Raw genomic sequence first — 22,753 nt, 5'->3', positions numbered from 1 at the left:
ACCAACCCACACCTATCTCTGCTTCCCAAATGCTACAACAGTGATGCTACTTTAAAAAAAAATAAAACCTTGAATTTTTAATTTGTTGTGCTTTGCCTTTAACATCACTTATAAATTTTTCTAGACTAGATTAATCTGTATATTATTAAATTAGCTCTTTTTTTTTGCTTTTAAAAACTGTTTTAACTTTGATTTAGGAACCCCCTCCCCTATCTGTAGCAGCATACATTCAGTGCACGGAGGTGGAGGGGTGGGAGGCTTTACCACCTGTCTAGAGAGATGCATGAAAGGGTATCATTACTTCTGAATCGGTTTGCAGTTCCCGTAGCTGGTTTCTGAATGAGAAAAGGATCCATGGTCAAATACATTTTGGAAATAGTGTATTTTCCCCTATTTTAGACAGTTTCAGTGTTCTCTAAATTGTCATGCTCCTGGGGAAGCTTGAGGGAGAGCATCTTGTTAGACTCCTTAAATCCACCACTTCCCAACTTACTATTTCATCATATTTTAAATTTAATTTTTGAGAAATAGCTTTATTAAATATTACTTGAGAAATTATGGGGGAAATTATCCTCAGAACATTGTTTGGGAATTGTTTTGGGAAGCTTGCCAAATGTTTCTCTAGGAAAACTAACTCATTACTAGCTAGGGAATGTGAAGGAGCTTTCACAGTTTACAACTCTTTCATTAAAGTGTAAAAAACTTAGGCCAGCCGGGCGACGCCTTTAATCCCAGCACTCGGGAGGCAGAGGCAGGCGGATCTCTGTGAGTTCGAGACCAGCCTGGTCTACAGAGCAAGTTCCAGGACAGGCTCCAAAGCCACAGAGAAACCCTGTCTCGAAAAACAAAAAAAAAAAAAAAAAAAAAAAAAAACACTTAGGCCAGAGAGATTTAAGTTGGTTTGGGTTTCATATAAAATAATGGAGATCCATGCTTCAGTTCACGATTGAACAATTAGTAATATTTCTGCTCAGAAGGAGTGTGAGGTTGATGAGCTAGCTCAGCAGGTAAGGGCACTTGCTGCCAAGCCTGATAACTTGAGTTCAGTCCCTGGGACTGGTGTGGTGGGGGAACAGACTGACTAGTGTTCTCTCACCTCCAAACTCAGGCCATGGTACACATGTGAGCATACACACACAATAAATAAATGATTAAATCAATAGATAGATGTATAAAAAGTTTTAAAGGGACCTCATATTGTCACTTTTGCCCTCATACTCAGTCATCATCATCCGTTAAGTAGGAAATATTGAAAAACATAACAGTTAAGTCTTTTTTCTATATTTATATTCATAACCAGACCATGAAAATTCTCAGGCTATGAAAAACTACTTAAGCTATATGAAATACCACAGACTTTTATTTCTTTACAAATGTTTCAGTTTTAATTGTAAATGCATTGCTTTGGTATTTGTATTTATTTTTAAATGACTTTACTACTTTGGGATTCTGAATTACTAGAGTTTTATTCAGAGTTTATTGCAAAAATCAAACTTATCCTCTATAAAATAATTAGCCTGGCGTTCCCAGCTGCCTTGGTACCGCTATTGCTATCCGTGTGAACCCAGTGCACTGGAGAGTGTGCAAGCTTTGAAGTACATGTTTTTTCATTTATTGTGTTGAAAGCACTGACATGTTCTTTCCTCACCTTTTTTCTATAAAGCTGAGAACTCGCCAAGGAACAGAGCTGCTAATTCAGTCTGATAATGATGCTGTTATTAATGATTGGTTTAAAGTTCTTAGTAGTACTATCAGTAACCAGGTATGTATTTGATTTAAGTAAAATTTTTATTGCAAAGTCAGGTATAGTAAGTAGCATGTGCTTTTAATCCTAGCATTTGGGAGACAAAGGCAAATGGATCTCTGAATTTGAGGCTAGTCTGATCTATATAGAGAGTTCCAGGATAGCCAGAGCTACATTGTGAGACTCTTTCTCAATTTCCTTTAATTGCAAGGCTGTTTTTCTAGTTTTTTATTATGCAAATTTTAGTTTACAGATGGAAAGACTGCATGTGTGTATGCATGTGCTGACCCAGGTGGGAAAGGCAAAGGTCACTTTAGCAGTCCGTGTCTAGTGGCCAGTGGAAGCTTAGTGTATAGTCCTTACTCAGCGTCAGAATGTGCTGGAAGGGATACTGTTTGATGGAAGGAGGCCAGAGGTCAAGTTTTGAAGTGTATGATGTAGTAGTCTCAGTGTGTTTTAGTGACTCCTTCTCTTCTGAAGTACACCACTTGGGCTGCCAAGAACTGTGTGTTTCCTGCATTCTTAACCTCCTACTTGACATTGAGGGTCATCTAGCTTCGAAGAATGAAAGATAACACATACTAAGGGAGATGTGAGCTTTTCTAGCAAATAATTATGAATTATATATAATGTAATATTGTATAATGTATAATATTTTTACTTGTATCCCTTTCTGTTTATCTCTGATACCATGACTGACTTTTATTTAATACTTAAATAAGAATAACCTTCTAAATAATTTTCCTAATTTAACATATTGATCTTTTTTTGTCTGTTTCTGGGTTTGCTGTACTTATTTTTGGTAGTGTGGATTAGCATAAGGCCTTGTGTATGCTGGGCAAGCATCTTCCTCTGAGCTCACTCCTACAGTCTAATTGTTTTTGGTAGCCAGTGGTTCATTCTTAGACATCTCTTATTAAAATTAAAATCCAGCAACTTGAGTCCTGTCTCCCGTCTATTTGGGTGGACACGTAGATTTTCAGCTGTAATCACAGTGCCTGTATTCTTGTATTTAATAAGTACATGCGTGCTTGTGTACTAGGCAGCAAGCAGTACTATAACACACCTTTCTCTGCTGTACGTGTAGTAATATGTAACATGCATTAGTGATGAAGTGCAACACACTACAAAAACAGTAAGAAGGCTAGTGTACGGAAGGCACTGCAGGGCTGTGCTGGGTGTATATTGTTTTGTAGCTGAGGTCTCCAGAAGCAGGGAATGAGGCAAGGGAAGAAGGAAGAGCATATTATTTAATGTGAAACGTGTAAGTACCTCCTGTTTCACAGTACCAGAAAATAGAGAGGAGCCAAGTGCAGTTTGTTCCTGTAATCCCAGCACTTGGAGTAAGGCAGGGAGCCTGCGGAGAGTGCACGCCCGGCTTTGGAGACGACTGATCCTGAGAAGAGACACCAAGTCTAAAAGACTACATGATTTCTAGATTGGAGAATTTGGATTCTCATTAAAATTCCAAGTAGTTTTTCTGGTTATATTTGAGAACTTTATTCTAAAATTCCTTTAGAGATAAAAAGGGCTAAAAATCATAAAATTTTCTTGAAGAAGGAAGTAAAGATCTGCTGTATTGCATATTAGAACTTCAAACCTATGAAGCTTCATATTTAAGTGGGGGTAGACATACAGATCGGTGGAACAGAGTAAAGTGCCAGATATAGCATTGTGGGACAGTCAGGAAGAGTACACTTTTTAGCAGGCCATATCCAAGAAGAAAAGGAGCCCTTCCTTATGTCATAAAGAACCACATCCAGTGGAGTAGACCTCAGTGAGAAGGACCGAGCAAAGTCCTTCTTTGGGAATTGAGTCCACTTTGTCATGCTGTCCCAAGTCACCTTGGTGAGGCTGCAGAAGAGTACTGGGTGCTTTTGAGCAACTAACATCTGTGAACCTTAAGTGTAGTCCATAATGTAGTAACGTACTCTTAAACTGTTGCTACAGCAACATGGATGTCATGTCCAGGAGTGTAAGTCTGACCCTTTAGTACAGAAAGTAGCTGCTTTGTCTTTTATCGGCCGACTTCTTAACTGCTGTTATGTCAAATGAAGCAGTTATTCCTAGCATTCTGAGAGTTAACACGTGCAGTTCTCCTTTAGAAGTTAATGTCATTAAAGGAAACATACCTTTAAAGACTGATCAAATACCTAAACCATATATACTATATACTATTTCCTAAAATCATTGGTAAGAGTTCATTATAGCTCATTCTGAAGATTGTTCTTTTCAGCTGCAGCAATATTAGAAGTAACATGTTTGGAAACTCTCTCACCAACAGGCAGCAGAGGCTGATGAAACGGCTGAAGAGGAGGCACCAGATTCACCGGGGATAGAAAAGCAGGATAAAGAAAAGGACCAAAAGGAGCTTAAAAAACTTCGCTGTAAGCTGTTCCCTTATTTGGTAGTGGTCTCTCCCAGGTTTTGAATACATGCCCATAAATATGCAGTCTCTCCAGAGACTAGAAGAGTGACAGGGCTAAGTACTATCTTGTCAGCTCATTATTTTAACCACAGTGCATATCCATATGAAACTGTAATAGTAAGGTGGGATACTTCAAGAGAAAATACAGTACCCTTCTCTGAGGTCTTAGGAAGCTGGGTTTTGTTAAGTTGAAAATATATTTGTTTGCATAGAATCTTAGGCATTTGGAGGTCCAAAGTCAAGGAATAATTGTTCCACCACTACCTCAGAGGCACCAGGAGCCCACTGTCATGTGCTCAGATCTCCAGAGCACACAGACACACAGGAGCAGAGCTAAGCCAGCAATTTGAGGACGGATAGTTTTGAACGCAGAAGTATATTATTGATGTTGGCCATTAACTGTGATTCCACACCTTTTCCAGTTTGTCTAAATTCACATGCTTAACTAAGGATTTTCTGGCCTTCTAATTAAACGATTAGAAAGTTAATTGTACTTTTGTTTTCCAACAATATAATGAAGATTTTACACAAACACACACCAACACCATCACTCAACAATGTTAACACAGTTTTACAGTTTTTAAGGGGTTCTTTGTGGTTCAGGCTGTCCTTAAGCTCCCTGTTAAACCAAGACTGACCTTGAGCTCTTAATCCTCCTGCCTCTGAGTCTCCATAGTGGGAGTACAGGCATATGTCACCCAGCCATCCTTAAAGTTTCTATTCTTGATTGGTGTATTCTTTGCTCTTAATGTTCTCCAAACATAATTATATTTTAACATGTTATTTAGAATTTCATGTTACTATATCTCATAAATCAGGATTGAAGGTAATATAAAACAGGCTCTATGTGCTCTGTTCTTATGTCAGTACAGATTATCATAAAAGCACCAGATACAAATATGTGGACTTTTCAGACTCATAGCAGTTCACTAGTGTAGGAATTTTGGGTTATGTTGTGAATTTTGTGTGTGTGGTACAGGAAATGGTATTTACCTTCTGACACCGATGGAAAAGTAAAGTCATTTCTTAAGAATTGACTTACCCCAAAGAAAGTAGAGATGTAGTCCGCTTCTAGTGATTAAAAAGAATAATCTTGCTTAAAGTTAGAATAACTATTTCTGCTGTGATATTTATTTTATTTACTACTTATTTATTTAACCATGGGTTGGTATGTTTTGGGTCATCTGTGAAAAAACTTTTACTAGAAAAGTTTCCTGAAGTACCTAATATCTGTTTGCCTAAAGCCATGAAAGGATCCAGCATGGATTCTTCAGAGCAGAAGAAAACTAAGAAAAACTTAAAGAAGTTTCTTACCCGACGCCCCACATTGCAAGCTGTTCGTGAGAAAGGTTATATCAAAGGTGTGTGTACAAGAAGTGGTATTTACATAATGAATGTTAGCTGAATCAAGTACGGTGTGTGAAGCTAAGATGAGCACTTCCAACGTTTTCATTGTTATTCGTCTCCAGCTATGCAGATGAAAGGCATTTGATAATTAACACTGATCTTTTAAAAACGCTTGTGTAATGTGTAGCTGAAACTTAGAGCCAGGCGTAAATCCCAGACTACATTGTTTTGAAGCCCATATCAGAGAAGGACAGATGAGATGCGTGTCGGTCAGTGGTGTTCTTAGATATCACGACAAACTTTGGTTCTGCACTGTAAAGATCAAGTTAGCAATGTGACAGACAGACAACCACTAACAGTATGAAAGCAAACAACAGCTAATAGTTCCGTTCCTGATTGTTTGCTTTTGGCTCTAATTTAAGGTAATTTTAAAGTTAACAAAAGATATTTATATTTCCCCCAATTGTATGTTTCTTAATTGATTTATGATCACCATAATGCACCATCAAGCACATGGTGGGACATGGCAGCACACAGGCAGACATGGTGCTAGGGAAGGAGCTGAGAGTTCTACATCTTGATCTACAGGCAGAAGGAGAGACTGCTACACTGCATGTGACTTGAGTATATGAGACCTCAAAGCCTGCCTTGACAGTGCACACTTCCTCCAACAAGGCCACACCTCCTAGCAGAGCTGTTCTTTATGGGCCGAGTCTATGGGGACCATACCTAGTCACACCACCATGCAATCTTAGGGGTTAGAGATAAGTACTAATGGATAAAACATGCAGGTTGGTTTGTTTCAAAAAAAAATGTCAGAGGAGGTCTCAGAAGCAACTGTTAATTTGTTCATTAAATTAACTTTTTCACTGAGAAATATTGAGTTGTTGCCCTGTGGGGTTATATCACTTTAGACATTTTATTTATTATCCTGAATACTTAGCACATACATGCAGTGTCTAAACTGTTTGTTTAAAAGATTAATGGAACAGCTTTTAAAACATTTTGTGGAATCCCGTGTTAGCACATAGCTTGTTTTGATAGTTTTTAAATTATTTGGGTATTTTCTAAGTGCTGTGCATGAGGTAGGAGCCGTGAGCACCTGTTGCTGTTGAGAACAAGGTTCCAGCCCTCGGGATGTACTGGGTGGCAGGCAAACCTGCTGAATACTGTGAGTCTTTTTCAGAAATCCAGTAGAAAATGATTGGGATTGGTTATCTTAGGAAAGGATAGTCAGTTTCTGTAAGGAGGTGATTTTTGCCTGAGGCCAGGGGTGAAGAAAGGGAACCATATTTAGGGACAGTGGTCTCTGCAGTAGGAATAAAATACAAAGCCTTTTTTTTTTTTTTTTTTTTTTTTTAATACAAAGCCTTTTTGACAAGAGTGAGTTGTGTAGTCTTTGAGTTTATTTGGGAAGATTAATGTGAGGTTGGAGGAGGCACGTGTGTGCACGCTGAAGTACTTAGCTGTTTTCTGAACTCATGTTTAGCAAAGTGATTCATTTAAAAAATAAATCTCTTTCAGATCAGGTTTTTGGATCTAATCTTGCTAGTCTGTGTCAGAGAGAGAATGGGACGGTGCCAAAATTTGTGAAGCTATGCATTGAGCATGTGGAGGAACATGGTAAGAGAATGCTGCCCAAGTTTTGTTTATCACATTAAGCAAAACAGCTTTTTGTTTCAGACCAAAATCCCTAGAGCTGGACCAGTAAAATGGCTCAGCTGGTAAAGTGCTAGCCACCAGGCCTGAGGACCCAAGAGAGAGAAAAAGAACCATTTTCTACAGTGTCCTTTGACCTTCACACAAGTACTATAGTGCCCATCTCACATACTCTAAGTAAATAAGTGTAACAAAACTCTTATAAGATTGTATGATTTCTGAGTGAGGCAACCAGAAGTTCCTTATGGTCCTGAAATGTATATATTAAAAAAAAATGAAGCGTTTTGTGTGCTAAAATATTACCTAATTTTACCTGTTTCAACTTAAGACCTTCAGGTTTCATTCAGTGTTTGATATGTCACTATAGTAGCAGTCCAAGTCATCTGGAGTTGCCAGTGCTTCTATGAAAACAGGGGTGACTGAAGCTGGCGAGGACTGGTGCTGGTGTGAGTGCTCTAAGGGTGGTGGTCAAGAGAGTGCTTGTGTGCCATAGAAAGGAGAGCTCAGCTACATCATGTAGGTCATTTCCTGAGGTACAACAAACTCGTTTCTTATGTCTTATGACTGACCGTGCATTGACTATCGTCCCAGTATCTGTGTGTATCAGAAGCATCCGACACAGGTAGCAACTTGTGTTACTTTATTTGTAACGTCTGCCAGTTTCAGATCTTTTGCCCATTGACTCTGTCAGCATGACAGTCAAGACTTGACACTGTTTATTTGCTTTATTTGAGGCTACATAATTAATAGAACATTAGAAATGTGCTTTATTTGGTGTATACAGCTTTGTTATTTAATGGATATTTAATATTTTTTAGGTTTAATTATGTGAATTTCAAATGATTCTGACCATACCAGAAAAAATATTATCACTTGGTATGTTCTCTATAGAACCACTAGTTACTAGCTTTTGATAAGCCTACCATAAGCAATTGGTGTGTCAGACACTGTTAAGAGAGTGCCAGTTTCTTCAGTATATGCATTTACATTTTAAAGTTGTGTGAAAAAAAAAAGAATGGGTCAATTTTATCTTTGCTTTAAAAAACTATCCATTAATATCTTAATATTAAATATTAATTATTAATATTAAATAATGATGTTAATAATAACATTACTATTAAATATCAGTTGTTCATAATTTGAGTTTTGTGAGTTTTTTATGAGCAAAGCTACAGTGTACCTGATAAACAGTAGAATTTCTTTTGTTTATTAAACAATATTCAGAATAAAATTGCCACCTCGTTCCCATGCCAAGAATCAAAATAACCATGTAGAAAAAGAGAGTATTTGTCCAGTTGATTTTCAGCTAATGCTAAGAATAAGAATTCTGAAGCTGGGTACAATGTGTCTGTACCTGCAGCTGCTTGGGTAGATGAAGCAAAGGATCACTGCAGCCCAAGATTTTGAGGCAGTCTGGTCAGCATGGTAAAATCCCCAAATGGAGATGCATAAGCATAGAAGCAACAATGAGTTTCTTCCAAACATAAAGTATTATTTCCTTGTAGGTTTAGACGTTGATGGTATCTACAGAGTAAGTGGCAACCTTGCGGTGATTCAGAAGCTGAGATTTGCTGTCAATCACGGTAAGAGGGCACGCCCTCCTGTTTATTTCCAGCAGCACTGCCCATAGCTTGAAGAACTGCTTCAAAGCAATCTTAAAAATGTCTTATTCCTACTGTTTTTCAGATGAGAAATTGGATTTGAATGACAGTAAATGGGAAGACATTCATGTAGTCACTGGAGCACTCAAAATGTTTTTTCGAGAATTACCAGAACCTCTTTTTACATTTAGCCATTTTAATGATTTTGTTAACGCAATTAGTAAGTATGTTGTTGTTCTACTCAGTTCCTCCCCACCCCCGATACTGAAAATCATTTTTACAAATTAAGCTATTGGATGGTCTTTTTCTAACAAATTTTTTCAATGGGTTGAAAAAACTCCAGAGATTTTAGGTGTGACCACCAGATGTCACTGTGTGTTACCAAACACCAGCTTCCAAACTCCATTGCCTTTCCTTCCATAAGAATTTGCTGCAAAGTGTCTGCTTATTACTTTTTTAGAACAAGATCCGAGGCAGCGTGTCACTGCCGTTAAGGACCTAATCAGACAGTTGCCAAAGCCAAATCAAGATACAATGCAGATTCTGTTTAGACACCTCAAAAGGTAAGAAGCTGTTTGGGTAGGAAGTGTGGTTTAGGACAGTGGAGAGCACATGGGACAGGGTCATCCAGGCCCCAGTTTGTCCATAGTGTGAAGTCTTTGTTAAAGTTTGTATTTTATGCAAAGTGTTTAATACTTACCACACAGTAGGTGTTCTGACAAGACTGAACTTAGCAGGAAGATGAGATTGCTGGCTTAAGTGAGACATGTTACATTACTTTAAAACATAACTCTTATGGCTCTCGATTACCACTACATAGCTACTTTAATAAATGAATTTGTTACATCTTTGAAACATGGAAGGGCTGGCAAGATGGCTTAGCATATAAAGGCATGCGCCAATGACTCTGAGGACCTGTGTTCAGTCCCCAGGACCCACCTGAAAGAGATAACTGATTATCACAAGTTGTCCTTTTAACTTCTAGATGTGCATTGTGGTGCACACACACACACATAAAGTACCTATTAGACGATCTTTTAAAATAATATTAAATTGAAAGTTGTAACTTTATTCCCTGATGAAATATCCTCCCCGTGTAGACGACGGATCACTGTTACCTGTGTGGTAGCTTATTTAAGTCTGTATCCTAGTCTGAAAGCGAAGCCAAAATACCACACATTGAAAGTTTGCCACAGTATATATAGTGCTGATCTTTCAGCTGCTAATTAAGAAACTGGCTCCACGTAGCAGCCAGACCGAAGTGACATGCTTAAATCCTGCCTGTATCACCCCAGCAAAGTCAGCCATTTCTTTCTAGATGCAAACTGTTAGGTTTGTGATACAATTTGACGTTTTCCTCTGTTTCTTAAACGTTTGTTTTCTCTCTCTAGGGTTATAGAAAATGGAGAAAAAAACCGAATGACCTATCAGAGTATAGCAATCGTTTTTGGTCCCACTCTGCTGAAGCCAGAAAGAGAGACTGGTAATATAGCGGTTCATACTGTGTACCAAAACCAGATTGTAGAATTGATTCTTCTGGAATTAAGCACTGTCTTTGGACGCTGACTCTCATGAAAAATAGCCTGTGGAAAAGAAGCTGGATTCAGAAATTTCAAATCTTAAAAATGGTGTATTTTATTTTTGGACCAAGCAGTGACAGTGACTCTAATTTTGCACTTTTTTGAGGGTCAGAGAGGAAGAAGAAAGTGAAGATACTAGTGGGACCCTCGTTTGCTGCTTTGTTGCAAGCAGACAGCAAGCTATGACTGTGTGTAATTTTGGATTCATTTTATCCTAGATGCTTGCATTTCATATTTGAATATCAGTAAAAGATCAAAACTCAGAATTCTAAGCAGTCATATACACTGGATAACTTGGGAAGGAAAACTGTGTGGGTCCTATGTGTCGTTGCCCTTGCTGTCACCAAACTGGGTAATGTAGATTTCTTCTCATGCTCTGTAAGCTCTTTACTTGGTACAACGATAGTCATTGCCAGTTATTTAAAAAAAAAAAAAAAAAAAGTTCTTGGGCGTTTAAAACAAATGAAGTTGATCCATTTGAGACCTGTGTACTACTTTTTTCAGGGAATCTGCTTGAGTGGCAGTCTTTAGTGCTGAAGCTCATGACCCAGATAGGATCCCTGCTGAAGGTTGCTGTCTCATTTTACTGTCTCACAGCATCCTTGCTGGATGCCTTGGTTGTTGGTTAGGACAGCACACTGACAGTACTTAAAACACTGTGATATACTGGAGTTCTATTAGTCTAAGTCAAATCAGGGTATTTGGTACGTGCTGTACTGAATTATAGCTAACAGTCCTGATTATGTTCTTGGTATGCCCCTCTGGAAGTAGACATTGTGTGATATAAATATGTGCTGAGGACTTAATATAATTTAGGTTATGTATATACCTGTGTTGTATAGGCTTAGAGCACATCTAATCCGGTGTTTCTACTCATGGCATTGCTAACCATTTCCATGGCTTCCTCCAGAAATAAGCCATTATTTGGGGAAATTAAACCATGCACTTTTAGGTTTTAATTACATTTACTGGCAGATTACTTCAGTGAGAATGGTACTGGGAAATACTGAATAGACTTGCTAAATAGTGAACACACTACAAGAGGAGCTTCTTAGACTATTTAATATGTACAGGAGCAGGAGTCATTAGGAGACTCACAGTAGAATTCCAACCTCCACCTGAGTAGTGGAGACCTGTGTAAATCAGACGGATGTTGGATAGAAGATGACACTGCAAAATTGAGTATTTCCTTTTTACATTACTAATGTAGATTGATTTATATAATAAAACAGGGTTTGGAAGGTTTTGTTACAGGGAGGCATGGTCTGTTGAAGATTTCTAAATGTATTTTTCTAGATTAACTGCTGTATATGAAATGTCTAATCTAATAAAGGAACTATAATAAGCTTAGAGGGTTTTTTTTTCCATTGGAGATAAGCATTTTGGTTCTTAACTTGTTGTTGATGTTTTGTTTTGTTTGTTTTTATTTACTGACATACTTTTATACCTCATTTTAGAAAATCAACCAAATCCATATTTCCTGTGGCAGATTGACTTTTCTCACTCCTGTGTTTTCTGTTCTTTCTGTACCAACAGCTCCTTAACACCACACACTTCTTTTTTTCATCAGGGTTTGAAAGGAAATGATTTGTGACCATGATTCTTTTTCCTAGGATTGCATTTGTAATTTCCAGATTGCCTTCCTTGGTAACAATTTGTGTGTGTGTGTGTGTATGATCTGTGCAGAACCTTTTTCCTAAATCTTGTAGCTAAGATACTCTGTGCTGTAATCTTCTTAAAGACATAACATACTAAGCTGCTTGCCAGTGGATGCAGATTGCTTTGGCGTTGGGGGAGGCTGCTCGTTCATTCCTGGCTTCTCAGACTTGAAATAATTACACAAAACTATATCAATTAAACACTGTTTGGCCAATGACTAGCATATTCCTAGCAAGCTCTTACATCTTAACCCATTCCTATTATTTTATATTTTACAACGAGGCTCATGGCCTATCAGTGGCAAGGTTCCAGCTAGCAGCTCGTGTCTTTCTCCTCTGGCGGGTTACATGGCTTCTCTCTGAATCTGCCTACTCTCTGTATCTCTTTTAGCCTGGCTTTACTTTGTTAAGCCATTGGCCGAAAGCAAATTCTTTATTAACCAATGACAATAAAACATATTCACAGCATACATCTCCTCCTACATCACTTTAGATGGGGAGAAGTTCCAAATCAGCACGTGTAGACCTGCAGATGCCGTTAATAATACAGTGTGCTTTAGGGTTCTTGTGTCTTGACTGTGTACCAGGAAACCAATTAGACTCAAGTCTGTGATCTGTGGTATTCTTTCTCTTGGTGGTCATGGACATGTCAAAGGGTTAAAATCGTTCCTGTGTTTCTTGTTTCAAAGTACATGTGTGTATGCAAAGTCTTTGATGTTGTATTGTTCTACCACTAATATTGTATTGTAATGGTGTATGTACAATGAGGTCAGTGTCTTGTTTTTTCATCCTTTGTGAATTAAAAGTTATCAATTGTTTTTGTAATAACAAAACCAGTAATATTTTCCTGTCTTGACAACTTGATTTTTTAGCAGAAAATATATTAAAAGCTAAAAATAAATACTATTAGTGGAATTTTATTTACTAACAGGCCTTTTTTCAAAATATCACAAAAGAGACAATTGAAAGAAAAAGTTTATTCAAATCACTATTGCAATCTAGTTAGAAAAATACTTCCTTAAATGCTGTGTTAGGCATTCTGCCTTTTACTCTGAAGAATATGATCAGCTCCGACAAGGTGTTGTTTTAGAATGGGGTAATGGAGTTTTTCCTCTTTTGTGAAGACCAAAAATGCAATCATGAGTTCAGCCACTTCAAACTTAATGGCCAATAGGTTATGTTCATAAAACATATCCTCATGTAAGTGTGTGCATTGCTGTCGCCCATGGGCGTGAAACTCACTAAAAACAGTAGTGGCTGACGCCTGGGAATTTGTGACTGTTCTAATGCCAGCACTTGCAGCTTTGACAGCTACAGTGTTGGAGCAGGAAAAGTTACTCTGTGCTCTCCAGCTAGTGAGAGAAGCTTCTAATGAAAGTAAACATGGAGTCTCCTAGTAGCACCAGCTCCTCAGACTGTACAGGAGCATACGGCAGTGTTCAGAAGACATAGACTAGGACACCCTGCTCCGTTGTCCAGGAAAATTCACATGTTCTAATACTGCACTTGGACAGAAATTTGAAAGGGCTTAGAAAATAGGATTTTGTATAGTTGACTTTGTGTTTTAACCCTAGCCTCAGCCCTGATCTGATGGTCCTCATCTGGGAAATGCATTTCCAGTGTGTGACTAGAAAAGGTGTTTAATATGCCCACTGTTCAGTTTCTGTCACAATAGTGTTGGAAATGGGGCGCAGGTTTTGTTTTTTGTTTTAACATTTTCTAGTCCTCTTAAATGTGACTTTTAATTTGAAATAAAAGAAAAAAAAAGTAAAGAGATGGGTACAGAAAACCAGCAGGCTCATAACAGTGGTGTGATGAAGTCTCCTGGAAATCCTGTAAAGTCCGGCCGAGCCAAACCAGACTGCTTGTTGGAGGAGGGAGGAACAGGATGCCAGGGTGAGTCTCCTTCATGCAGTTCTGTAGACCAGTGGTGGTGGTAAGTATATCCAACCTGATTGTACTTTTTTACGTGGGTCTGGCTTGAATGAACACTTGATTTCCTTCTTGGCTGCCCTTTGCCCGTGGCGCCATGTGAGCAGAGCACTTTGATAGTGTTCACACACAGCACTTGCAGAACAAGGTGGACAACTGGACAAACCACTACAGTGCACACTTAGCAAAGTGTGATTTCTTTTCCCTTTATTACACTCTGCCAGTGCCCACAGATAAGCATGCTTTGGTAAAGATGTTTAATTGCTAATGCTGGGACACTGTTGATAAATGTCACAGACATCAGCAGGATACGTGCTGTCGAGCAGCTGTAGGTGAAGTCATGACCCAGTGACCTGGAGGTCTTCATAACCTTCAAAGCCTTTTCTCCCTTTGGCACATTTTGGAAGTTCACATTCAGGCAAAAGCAATGGGAAACTCAGTCTTTTTAACTGATAAATGAAAGACTAGGAGGAGTCTTTTTAGTTAGGGGCATTTGTCTGCTTGTTTTAACTGATGAATTAACAGGCCTGGATTACTATGAATGCCCCAGGTTATAAGCATACTTATCAACTGAAGCCTGAGGCTAAAAGGAGCTAGTCCCCCCCCTTGATAAAAGTCTATTAAATATATTCATAATTCTGGGCTGTTTGATCAAAGTTTTTTCTATTAACATTTTATATGGTATATTTTGATCATGTTTTTCTGTTCCTCCCAGATTCTCCCTGCTTCGTTAAACACCAAACTTCATTATCTCTCATAAAAGAACAAAACAAAAACTGAAAAACAACTAATAAGACAAAAAAAAAAAAAAAGACAAAGCCAAAATAAATAAATAAATAAAGCCACAAAACAAATAGGCAAAAATACCACATGGAGTTCATTTTGTGTGGCCAACTACTTCTATATATGGAACGAGCCCTGAAATGAAACCCCATTGGAGAAAACTGACTTTCCCTTTACCAGTATCAGTAGCTTCTCAGTAAAGGGTGGGAGCCTATTCTACTCACCCTGCGCCATCTCAGTGCTGGGACCCTGACTTGAACATGTGTAGGCCTTATTTAGGCTGCTACAGTCTCTGAGTTAAAATGTGTATCAGCCCTGTAGTGACTTGAAGTCATCCACCACCTCTGGCTCTTCTGCCTAGACTCTGAGCCCTGTGGGGAGGAGGTTGGCGAAGAGATCTCCTTTAGGACTGAGTGCTCCAAGGTTTCTCACTGTTTCCCTTGTCCAGTTGTGGATCTCTTGATTCCCTTCTATTGGAAGAAGCAGCTTCTCTGATGAGGGTCAAGCGATGTACTGAGCTGTGGATATAGCAGCAAGTCATTAGGAGACATCTTACTGTCATGAGGAACTACTTTGATTAACTGTTAGTTTAACATGATCAACTGTTAGTTTAATATGATCAGTTGAGTTAAGTTGTGCCTTATTCATAAACGATCCACCTTGGAGGATGCCTGAAGCCTTGGTCAGTACCAAACTATTATCCCTATCTATATTTATTCATCTGTCCATTTATGTGCATTTGCTTATTGTGTGTGGGTTCTGTATTTGTAGGTTCAGTCAACCATTAACCAAAAATATTCACCATAACAAATATTTATGTGTTGTAAGTGATCAATATGACTTAAATTATGTGGGAACTTGCATAGCTCAGTACTGTAGTACCGTAAATATTACAACATTAAGGGACTTGGGTTTCTGTAGATTTTTAGTATCTGCTAGGGAAGAGTATTAAATCTGAGAGATGGAGGCATTGGTTTTTCCAGTATAGCCTGCAACACTGCCACACACACCCAGCACCAATCTATTCCTTCACGTTTCGTTTTTATGACTCAGCATTTGCCTTGTGTTTGCTTTGCATCACTGCACTTGCACTCTGGGCCCATCGTTTAGTAAACCTGATTTTGAAATTTGAAGTTAACTTGAAAGCAAACATTGGTACACTGCCGTTCACCTGATAGCCGCAGATAACTACCAGGTGATACAAGTAGTGTACACAGTGTAGCTCCACCAGACAAAAAGATGGCTGTGTCTCATGTGGGATAGAGATTTCATCTTTCTACTCAGAACAGTGAACAAACTAGGTTTTGGATTTCCCATTTAATAGTTTAGAACTACCACTATACAGCAACTATGCAGCAACTGTAGCCTCGGGAAAAAAAACTGCAAGAAAGGAGGGATTATTGTAAGGCACATTCTAGATCAATACGTATATTTGGGGGAGCGCATAACTCGTTTTATTTTGTGGTCTTATTGTCAGGCTAAGATAATTTTATGTGACATTGAAATTCTATTCTTTGTCTCCTTTCATCGCCGGATTAATATTCCGGAGGATGCCTATATGTTTTTCTTTGGGTTCTCCTTATTTAGCTTCTCTAGGATCACTAATTATAGGCTCAATGTCCTTTGTTTATGGCTAGAAACCAAATATGAGTGAGTACATCCCATGTTCCTCTTTTTGGGTCTGGCTTACCTCACTCAGGATAGTGTTTTCCATTTCCATCCATTTGTATGCAAACTTCAAGAAGTCCTTGTTTTTTACTGCTGAGTAGTACTCTAATATGTATATATTCCATACTTTCTTCATCCATTCTTCCATTGAAGGGCATTTAGGTTGTTTCCAGGTTCTGGCAATTACAAACAATGCTGCTTTGAACATAGTAGAGCATATATTTTTGTTGTATGATAAGGCCTCTCTTGGGTATATTCCCAAGAGTGGTATTGCTCAAGGTCCAAATCAGGAGCAGAAGGAGAGAGAGCATGAGCAAGGAACTCATGACCGCGAGGGGTGCACCCACATACTGAGACAATGGGGATGTTCTATCGGGAACACACCAAGGCCAGCTGGCCTGGATCTGAAAAAGCCTGGGTTAAAACCGGACTCGCTGAACATAGTGGACAATGAGGACTACTGAGAACTCGAGAACAATGGCAGTGGGTTTTTGTTCCTACTGCACGAACTGGCTTTGTGGGAGCCTAGGCAGTTTGGATGCTCACCTTACTAGGCCTGGATGGAGGTGGGTGGTCCTTGGACTTCCTACAGGGCAGGGAAACTTGATTGCTCTTTGGGCTGACGAGGGAGGGGGACTTGATTGGGGAAGGAGAAGGGAAATGGGAGGCAGTGGCGGGGAAGAATCAGAAATCTTTAACAAATAAATAAAAATTAAAAAAAGAATATTACTGAAATAAAAAAAATAAGAAAAGTTAACAGGGGCTCAAGATTGCTAAAAAACATGCAAATGGGTGACAATACACTTTTTAAAAGAAAAAAGAAATTCTGTTCCTTTACACATTATGCTCATTGTGTAGGTGGCATGGGCTCGGGCCTGGTTTCTGCTATCTCTTCATTCTGGCTGCATAGAAAATGAACCAGAATCTTTCTCCCCCTCACTCCCTCATCCCCTCTTCTCCCTCCCATCCTCCCCCCCCCTTCCCTAGCAAAAAATGAAGCCTGAAGTATTTGTATCCATTGGTCATGAACAGACCATTGTGTGTATTTATCTCTTTAGTGTGTGTTTCAGTTAGTTCCATATAACAGAGTTGTCCAAAGATTGTAAGTGCCAACCACCGTGAAAGTTCTTCGTGGTAAAACGCAGTTAAGATTTGCTCTTTTAAGCAGGTAACTCTGCATGCATCTTCACAGCTTTGCCTTGCTCCCCCTCAAGCTGGTGGCCATACATTTCTGTTTTCGGTCTCTATAGTTATAACTAATTCATCTAAATGCAATCAAACGGTATTTGCCTTTTTATGACTGGCTTGTTCGTTTCCTCATGTCTTTAAGATGCTTTCATTTTTAGCTTATTATGGGGTTACCATCCTTTACAGGCTGAATAACTTTTTTTTTTTTACCCATTGCCTATTAGTAGGGAAAGTGGCCTCCACATCTTGGTTACTGTGGCTAATGCTGTTAGAAGACAGGATGGATAACTAGCTCTGTAAGACTTATCCGAGCACTTGGTGGAAGCAGAAGCAGGAGGAGCCCTGTGAGTTAGTGGCCAGGACTTTTCTACAGAATAAGAACCAGGCTTGTGAGGCCCTGGCCGACAACAGCAAAAAGGACTCTTGGCAGTGGTGTTGAATTTGACATCAAAGATGACAAGAAAATTGAGCTTCATGGTATCTTGTATTTAAAAGAAAAATACAAATACAAGTGCAAAGATAGAAAAACTAAAACTCAACCATTCAAAATAAGCAAAGGACTTGACTTTGCTCCAAAATACATGGATAGCCAATGGGCCTGTGAAAACACATGGATAGCTATTGGGCCTGTGAAAACACGTGGATAGCTATTGGCCTGTGAAATACATGGATAGCTGTTGGCCTGTGGAAACACATAGATATCCATTGGCCTATGAAAATACATGGATAGCTGTTGGCCTGTGAAAAGAAGCCCCAGTGTCTGGTCAAAGAAATCAGTTTGGAAAGAGATTTCAGCTTCACACACAGGATGACTTCCCACAGGAAAGACAGGTTAAGGGTGTGGAGAGAATTGAATGCTTGCAGTGATTAGCAGTCCCTTGTTGAGGATGTAAAACCACTGTTATTTAAGAAGACCTGTTCTTCTCAACAACTCCTTAGTCATGGTGACCACATTTCAGATGCCCAGCAGTAACATCCTGTGGCCAGCATTATCTCCTCCTAACAAGAGAACATTCCAGAAGATTGATTGTGAAGAATAAGTATTTATAAAACAAAAATTTTGCCAACTTCTTGGATACAAGAGCTAAGGGACAGATTGGTTGTTGTCTAAGACACTAGACTTTAACATTAGGGAGGGAATAAAGCTTAAATAGAGGGCTTCCCAGCCTAGAAACCTGTCACAGCATGGGCCTGTGGATCAGAGTGGGCAGAATGTGGTGTGATTTCCAGTTACAACTTCATCAAAATTGGGTTTTAAAAAGACACTTTGAAATTGTCTTAAAAGGAACCTCATTCTCTTTGGGTTGCGGGGGCGGGGTGGCCTGCACTATGAGAATCTTCTCAGAACCGTGTCACAAACTTACATTCAAACCGTAGGAATTTGCTGTGGGGTAATGCTCTCTCGTACATGGTAGAGATTCCTCACTCATATTGGTTTGATAAAGTGCTGATTGGTCAGTAGCCAGGCAGGAAGTATAAGTGGGATAACCAGACTAGGAGAATTCTGGGAAGAGGAAAGGCAGAAAATCAGTCATCTGCAAGACAGAGAGGAAGCAAGATGAGAATGCCTCTGAGAAAAGGTACCAAGCCACATGGCTAAACATAAGTAAACATTATGGGTTAATTTAAATGGTAAGAGCTAGTTAGTAATAAACATGAGCAATAGGCCAACCAGTTTATACTTAAGATAAGCCTCTGTATGTTTCTTTGGGACTGAATGGCTGCAGGACTGGAAAAGACAAACTTTCATCTATAGGAATTTCAACTTCGGTGGGAAAGATTTTCTAAATTCTATTTTAGGAACTCCGAAGAAGCAGTGAAAACCGTGGGCTACCAGCTGCTTCACTCCGCCCTCTGCAAACCGCAGTGGTGGACTGGAGATAGCAAGGAGGTCTCTGGGTGCCTGACATTCAGGCATGAATAAGAACATTGTCAGTATTCTTAAGTCACTGGATCTGCACATGACTGCTGCTTGCTGAAGTGTGGATTACATCCTCACAGGAAGAGCCTCAGAACAGGTGGAATTAGTTTTTTTTTTTTCTCTCTCTCTCTCTCTCTCTCTCTTGATTTTTTTTTTTTTTTGAAGCAGTATTTTTTTTCTGTGTAGCTTTGGAGCCTGTTCTGGAACTTGCTCTGTAGACCAGTTGGGCCTTGAACTCACAGAGATCCACCTGCCTCAGACTCCTGAGTGCTGGGATTAAAGGCGTGTGCCACCACTTCCTGACAGTGTTTTTGTTTTCTATCAAACTACTATTTGGTTTATTTTAAGAATGTAGGCCATGTCCCCCCTCCCCCCCCCACCACCAGTGGTAACACTCATGTATAGTTAACATAAGATGTTCTGGTTGAAGAAGCTGCTATGGATGTGTTTTTAACCCTGTTCTAAAGGCTTTCTATGAATAAGACTCTTTAAGTTCTGAGAAGGGAGTAAGGTTCCCTTCAATCCATCTTACTGTGTTTCAGGTCAGACTGAGATCTCAGGAATGTGGCTTTGCCCCTGCTACTCATCGAGAGCACAGGTATGGGAAGCTTCTTGTCACCTTTTCCCTCCCTACCCTGTTCCGTTGTTTGTTTTTGACAGTTGTGTTGCTCCCCTGGAGCCTGTGGTAGGACTTCTTGAGGACTGTTCAGAGTGTCCAGTTTTTCCTGGACATGATGAACTCAAGTGACAAAGGCAAGGGGGAAGGTGTCTAAAAAGTCAGCACCACCATGTTGAGAGGGAAACTAGATCATTTCTGATGATCAAGAGTCCTAACATTCTTGGGTAATAGTTCTACGTGTTCTGTGGATCCTGCCCTTGGCTGAAGAACCAGATCTAAAGGAACATCCCTGATACACAGTTACTGACCTAGGAATGACAAGTGTGTGTTTTGTTACAACACACTGTATATATGTTTCTACTCTTATTTAAAGAATTTTATGTATTATAAATTTAAGGTTATTTTTGTTATACCATATTGTACATATATTTCTATTCTTGTGTAAGGTATTGTACCTATGTAATTTTTTTGAAATGTAAGGTAAAATTCTAGTTTTTGAAAGCTATTGTGAACTAATTAGGATAATCAAGAAACACAGGTCAATAGTCACCTATAACAATCAAATTTGTAGTCGTGTATAACAATCAAAATTGATAGGTATGTTTTCAAGATTATATAGAGATATATTTTAGATAGATAAATGGTTTTCATCTGCTTCAAAGACCTACAGAATATGGTATTTAAAATGTTTTGTTAACCTCAGGTTTAACAGCCACGCAGCCAGCCATGAAGTAAGAGGGAAAGTAAGCTATATAGAAATAGAGAAAGGTAAAAGCCCAGAGACAAAAGGTAGATGGGATCATTTAAGTTAAGAAAAGCTGGCTAGAAATAAGCCAAGTGAAGGCCAGGTGTTTATAAGAAAGAATAAAACTCCATGTGTGATTTATTTGGGAGCTGGGTGGCGGGTCCCTCAAAGAGGCAAAGAGAATAAGAAAAAAAATCCCCTCCTCTTCATTTTGGTGTGTCATCATGGGGCTAGAGTAAAAGAAAATATAACATTTTCCCATTTTCTTTCTTATCTCTGATGTTTAAACTTGCCATCACTACAATGAAATACGGAGGCAACAAGCTTATGAGAAGTTTATTTGGGCTCAGCATTCTTGGAGTTCTAGTCTACCACCTGGAATTACCTTTGGGACTTTGACAAGGGCTGCACTTCTTGCCAAGAACACAGAGCACATAAGAGAGCAAACTTCACCTTCAAAGCCAAGCAGTAGAGATAAGACTCCACAATCCTCGTCAGGGCATGCCCTAGTCATGCAAAAATCTCTGCTAGGTCCCGCCTACCCCAAAGCATACCCTGGGGACCAGCCTTTATACGCTGTCTATGGAGGGCACTCATCCAGATTGTAGCCCTTGAACATGAGATATTTAATTGCTCATAGAAATAAGAACTTGATGAGGGAGAAACTGTGCTATATGCTGTCACAGAAATGAAAATATTATACTTTTTTTTACAATGAATACACAATTTTTAAAATTGTTTTCAGCATCATATTGGTGTATTTTTTCTGGTGCACATATAATATGAAATTGAGCAAGTGTGTTCATGTGGGATATTTGGGTTTTACCCACATTCTCAGAATGGAATAAAGGAGTTACAACAGTCTGGTTAAAACAAAAGTCTAGGCTCTTGAATTTCAATTGGCAGTCACAGTGGGATTCATAAGCCATCTTATGTATGGAAAAGAAGACAGTAATTTATTAACTATGCCTACCAAAGAGACCTACAGAACATGATCAGCTCAGGAGGAGACCCTAGCGCCTGCACTCTGAAGTCCACTCATTCAATGCTAGCACAGATTATGGATATAAAGCTGGTTCCAGGTGTATCCCCGCAGAGAACCTGATGAGTGTGGCAAGGTTTTTGTCGCGAGCGCTGTGACAGCACAGGGAACACCACCGAGCAGGAGCAGGACAGTTTCAGCTTGAGGAATAACTGCGATGAACGGAAAGCTCTTCCTATGCTCAAATGCACGACTTCATTTCAAACTAGATTGGTCACCTTGGGGTGGTGAGAGGGAATCTTGTCATCTTGTAAGTAATGGAGGAAAATCCAGTTTGTCCTATCCATGGTGGACGAGAGACCAGTGGTAGATGAGGGGAAACACCAACTAATGATGGACAAGGAAGTGAGAAAATACAGGTATTCAGTTATAAACTGAGTTGATTCGGTGCAAGGAATTGCTACTGTCATCATTCGGAGATAACTATTGTACTGTTTGATTTTATCACACAGGAAGTAGACTTTGAGTCTGGGCCAGGGTCTGAATTCAGCTCCCAGAAAACTCAGAGGACCACATCATGAGCCCATGCGAGGAATACCCAGACTGTAGAAACTGTAGGAAAAGAACATGTGGAGAAGAACATGATAAATTTGTGTATCTTTTTTTCCTCAGTTGAAAATTAGGCATGAGTTAGAAACAAAGTCAATGGCCAAAATCTAGGTATTTGACATTTTTGTTAGTTCTCTTATTATCTGCACTCTTCTATTGTTCTTTGATTTTTTTTTTTTTTGAGACAGAAGTAGTTTTGGCTGACCTGGAACACTCTATGTAGACCAGGATAAACTTAAACCCACAGTGATTCACTTGCCTTTGCCTCTCCAGTGCTGGGCTCAAAGAC

The 22,753-nt window shown here is 39.2% G+C and overlaps 1 protein-coding gene across 5 annotated transcripts in view; it reads left to right on the top strand.

Moving 5' to 3' along the window:
- The window catches only part of Arhgap12 (Rho GTPase activating protein 12), a 101,664-nt gene extending 88,732 nt beyond the window's left edge, over positions 1 to 12,932 (top strand). For all 5 annotated transcript variants that reach the window (XM_050152535.1, XM_050152537.1, XM_050152536.1 and 2 more), the window contains 8 exons: positions 1,664 to 1,762; positions 4,029 to 4,131; positions 5,417 to 5,533; positions 7,044 to 7,142; positions 8,684 to 8,761; positions 8,865 to 8,999; positions 9,240 to 9,342; positions 10,171 to 12,932. In XM_050152535.1, the coding sequence (XP_050008492.1) occupies positions 1,664 to 1,762; positions 4,029 to 4,131; positions 5,417 to 5,533; positions 7,044 to 7,142; positions 8,684 to 8,761; positions 8,865 to 8,999; positions 9,240 to 9,342; positions 10,171 to 10,345 (909 nt within the window). In that variant the 3' untranslated portion in view covers positions 10,346 to 12,932. The remainder of the gene's footprint in view (positions 1 to 1,663; positions 1,763 to 4,028; positions 4,132 to 5,416; positions 5,534 to 7,043; positions 7,143 to 8,683; positions 8,762 to 8,864; positions 9,000 to 9,239; positions 9,343 to 10,170) is intronic.
- Positions 12,933 to 22,753: the final 9,821 nt, after the last annotated feature.

The sequence above is a fragment of the Alexandromys fortis genome, unplaced genomic scaffold (genome assembly GCF_014885135.2).
Source record: "Alexandromys fortis isolate MF-2015 unplaced genomic scaffold, M_Fortis_MF-2015_v1.1 scaffold_54, whole genome shotgun sequence".
Lineage (NCBI taxonomy): Eukaryota > Metazoa > Chordata > Mammalia > Rodentia > Cricetidae > Alexandromys > Alexandromys fortis.
This window is presented reverse-complemented; position numbering and strand designations above follow the sequence as displayed.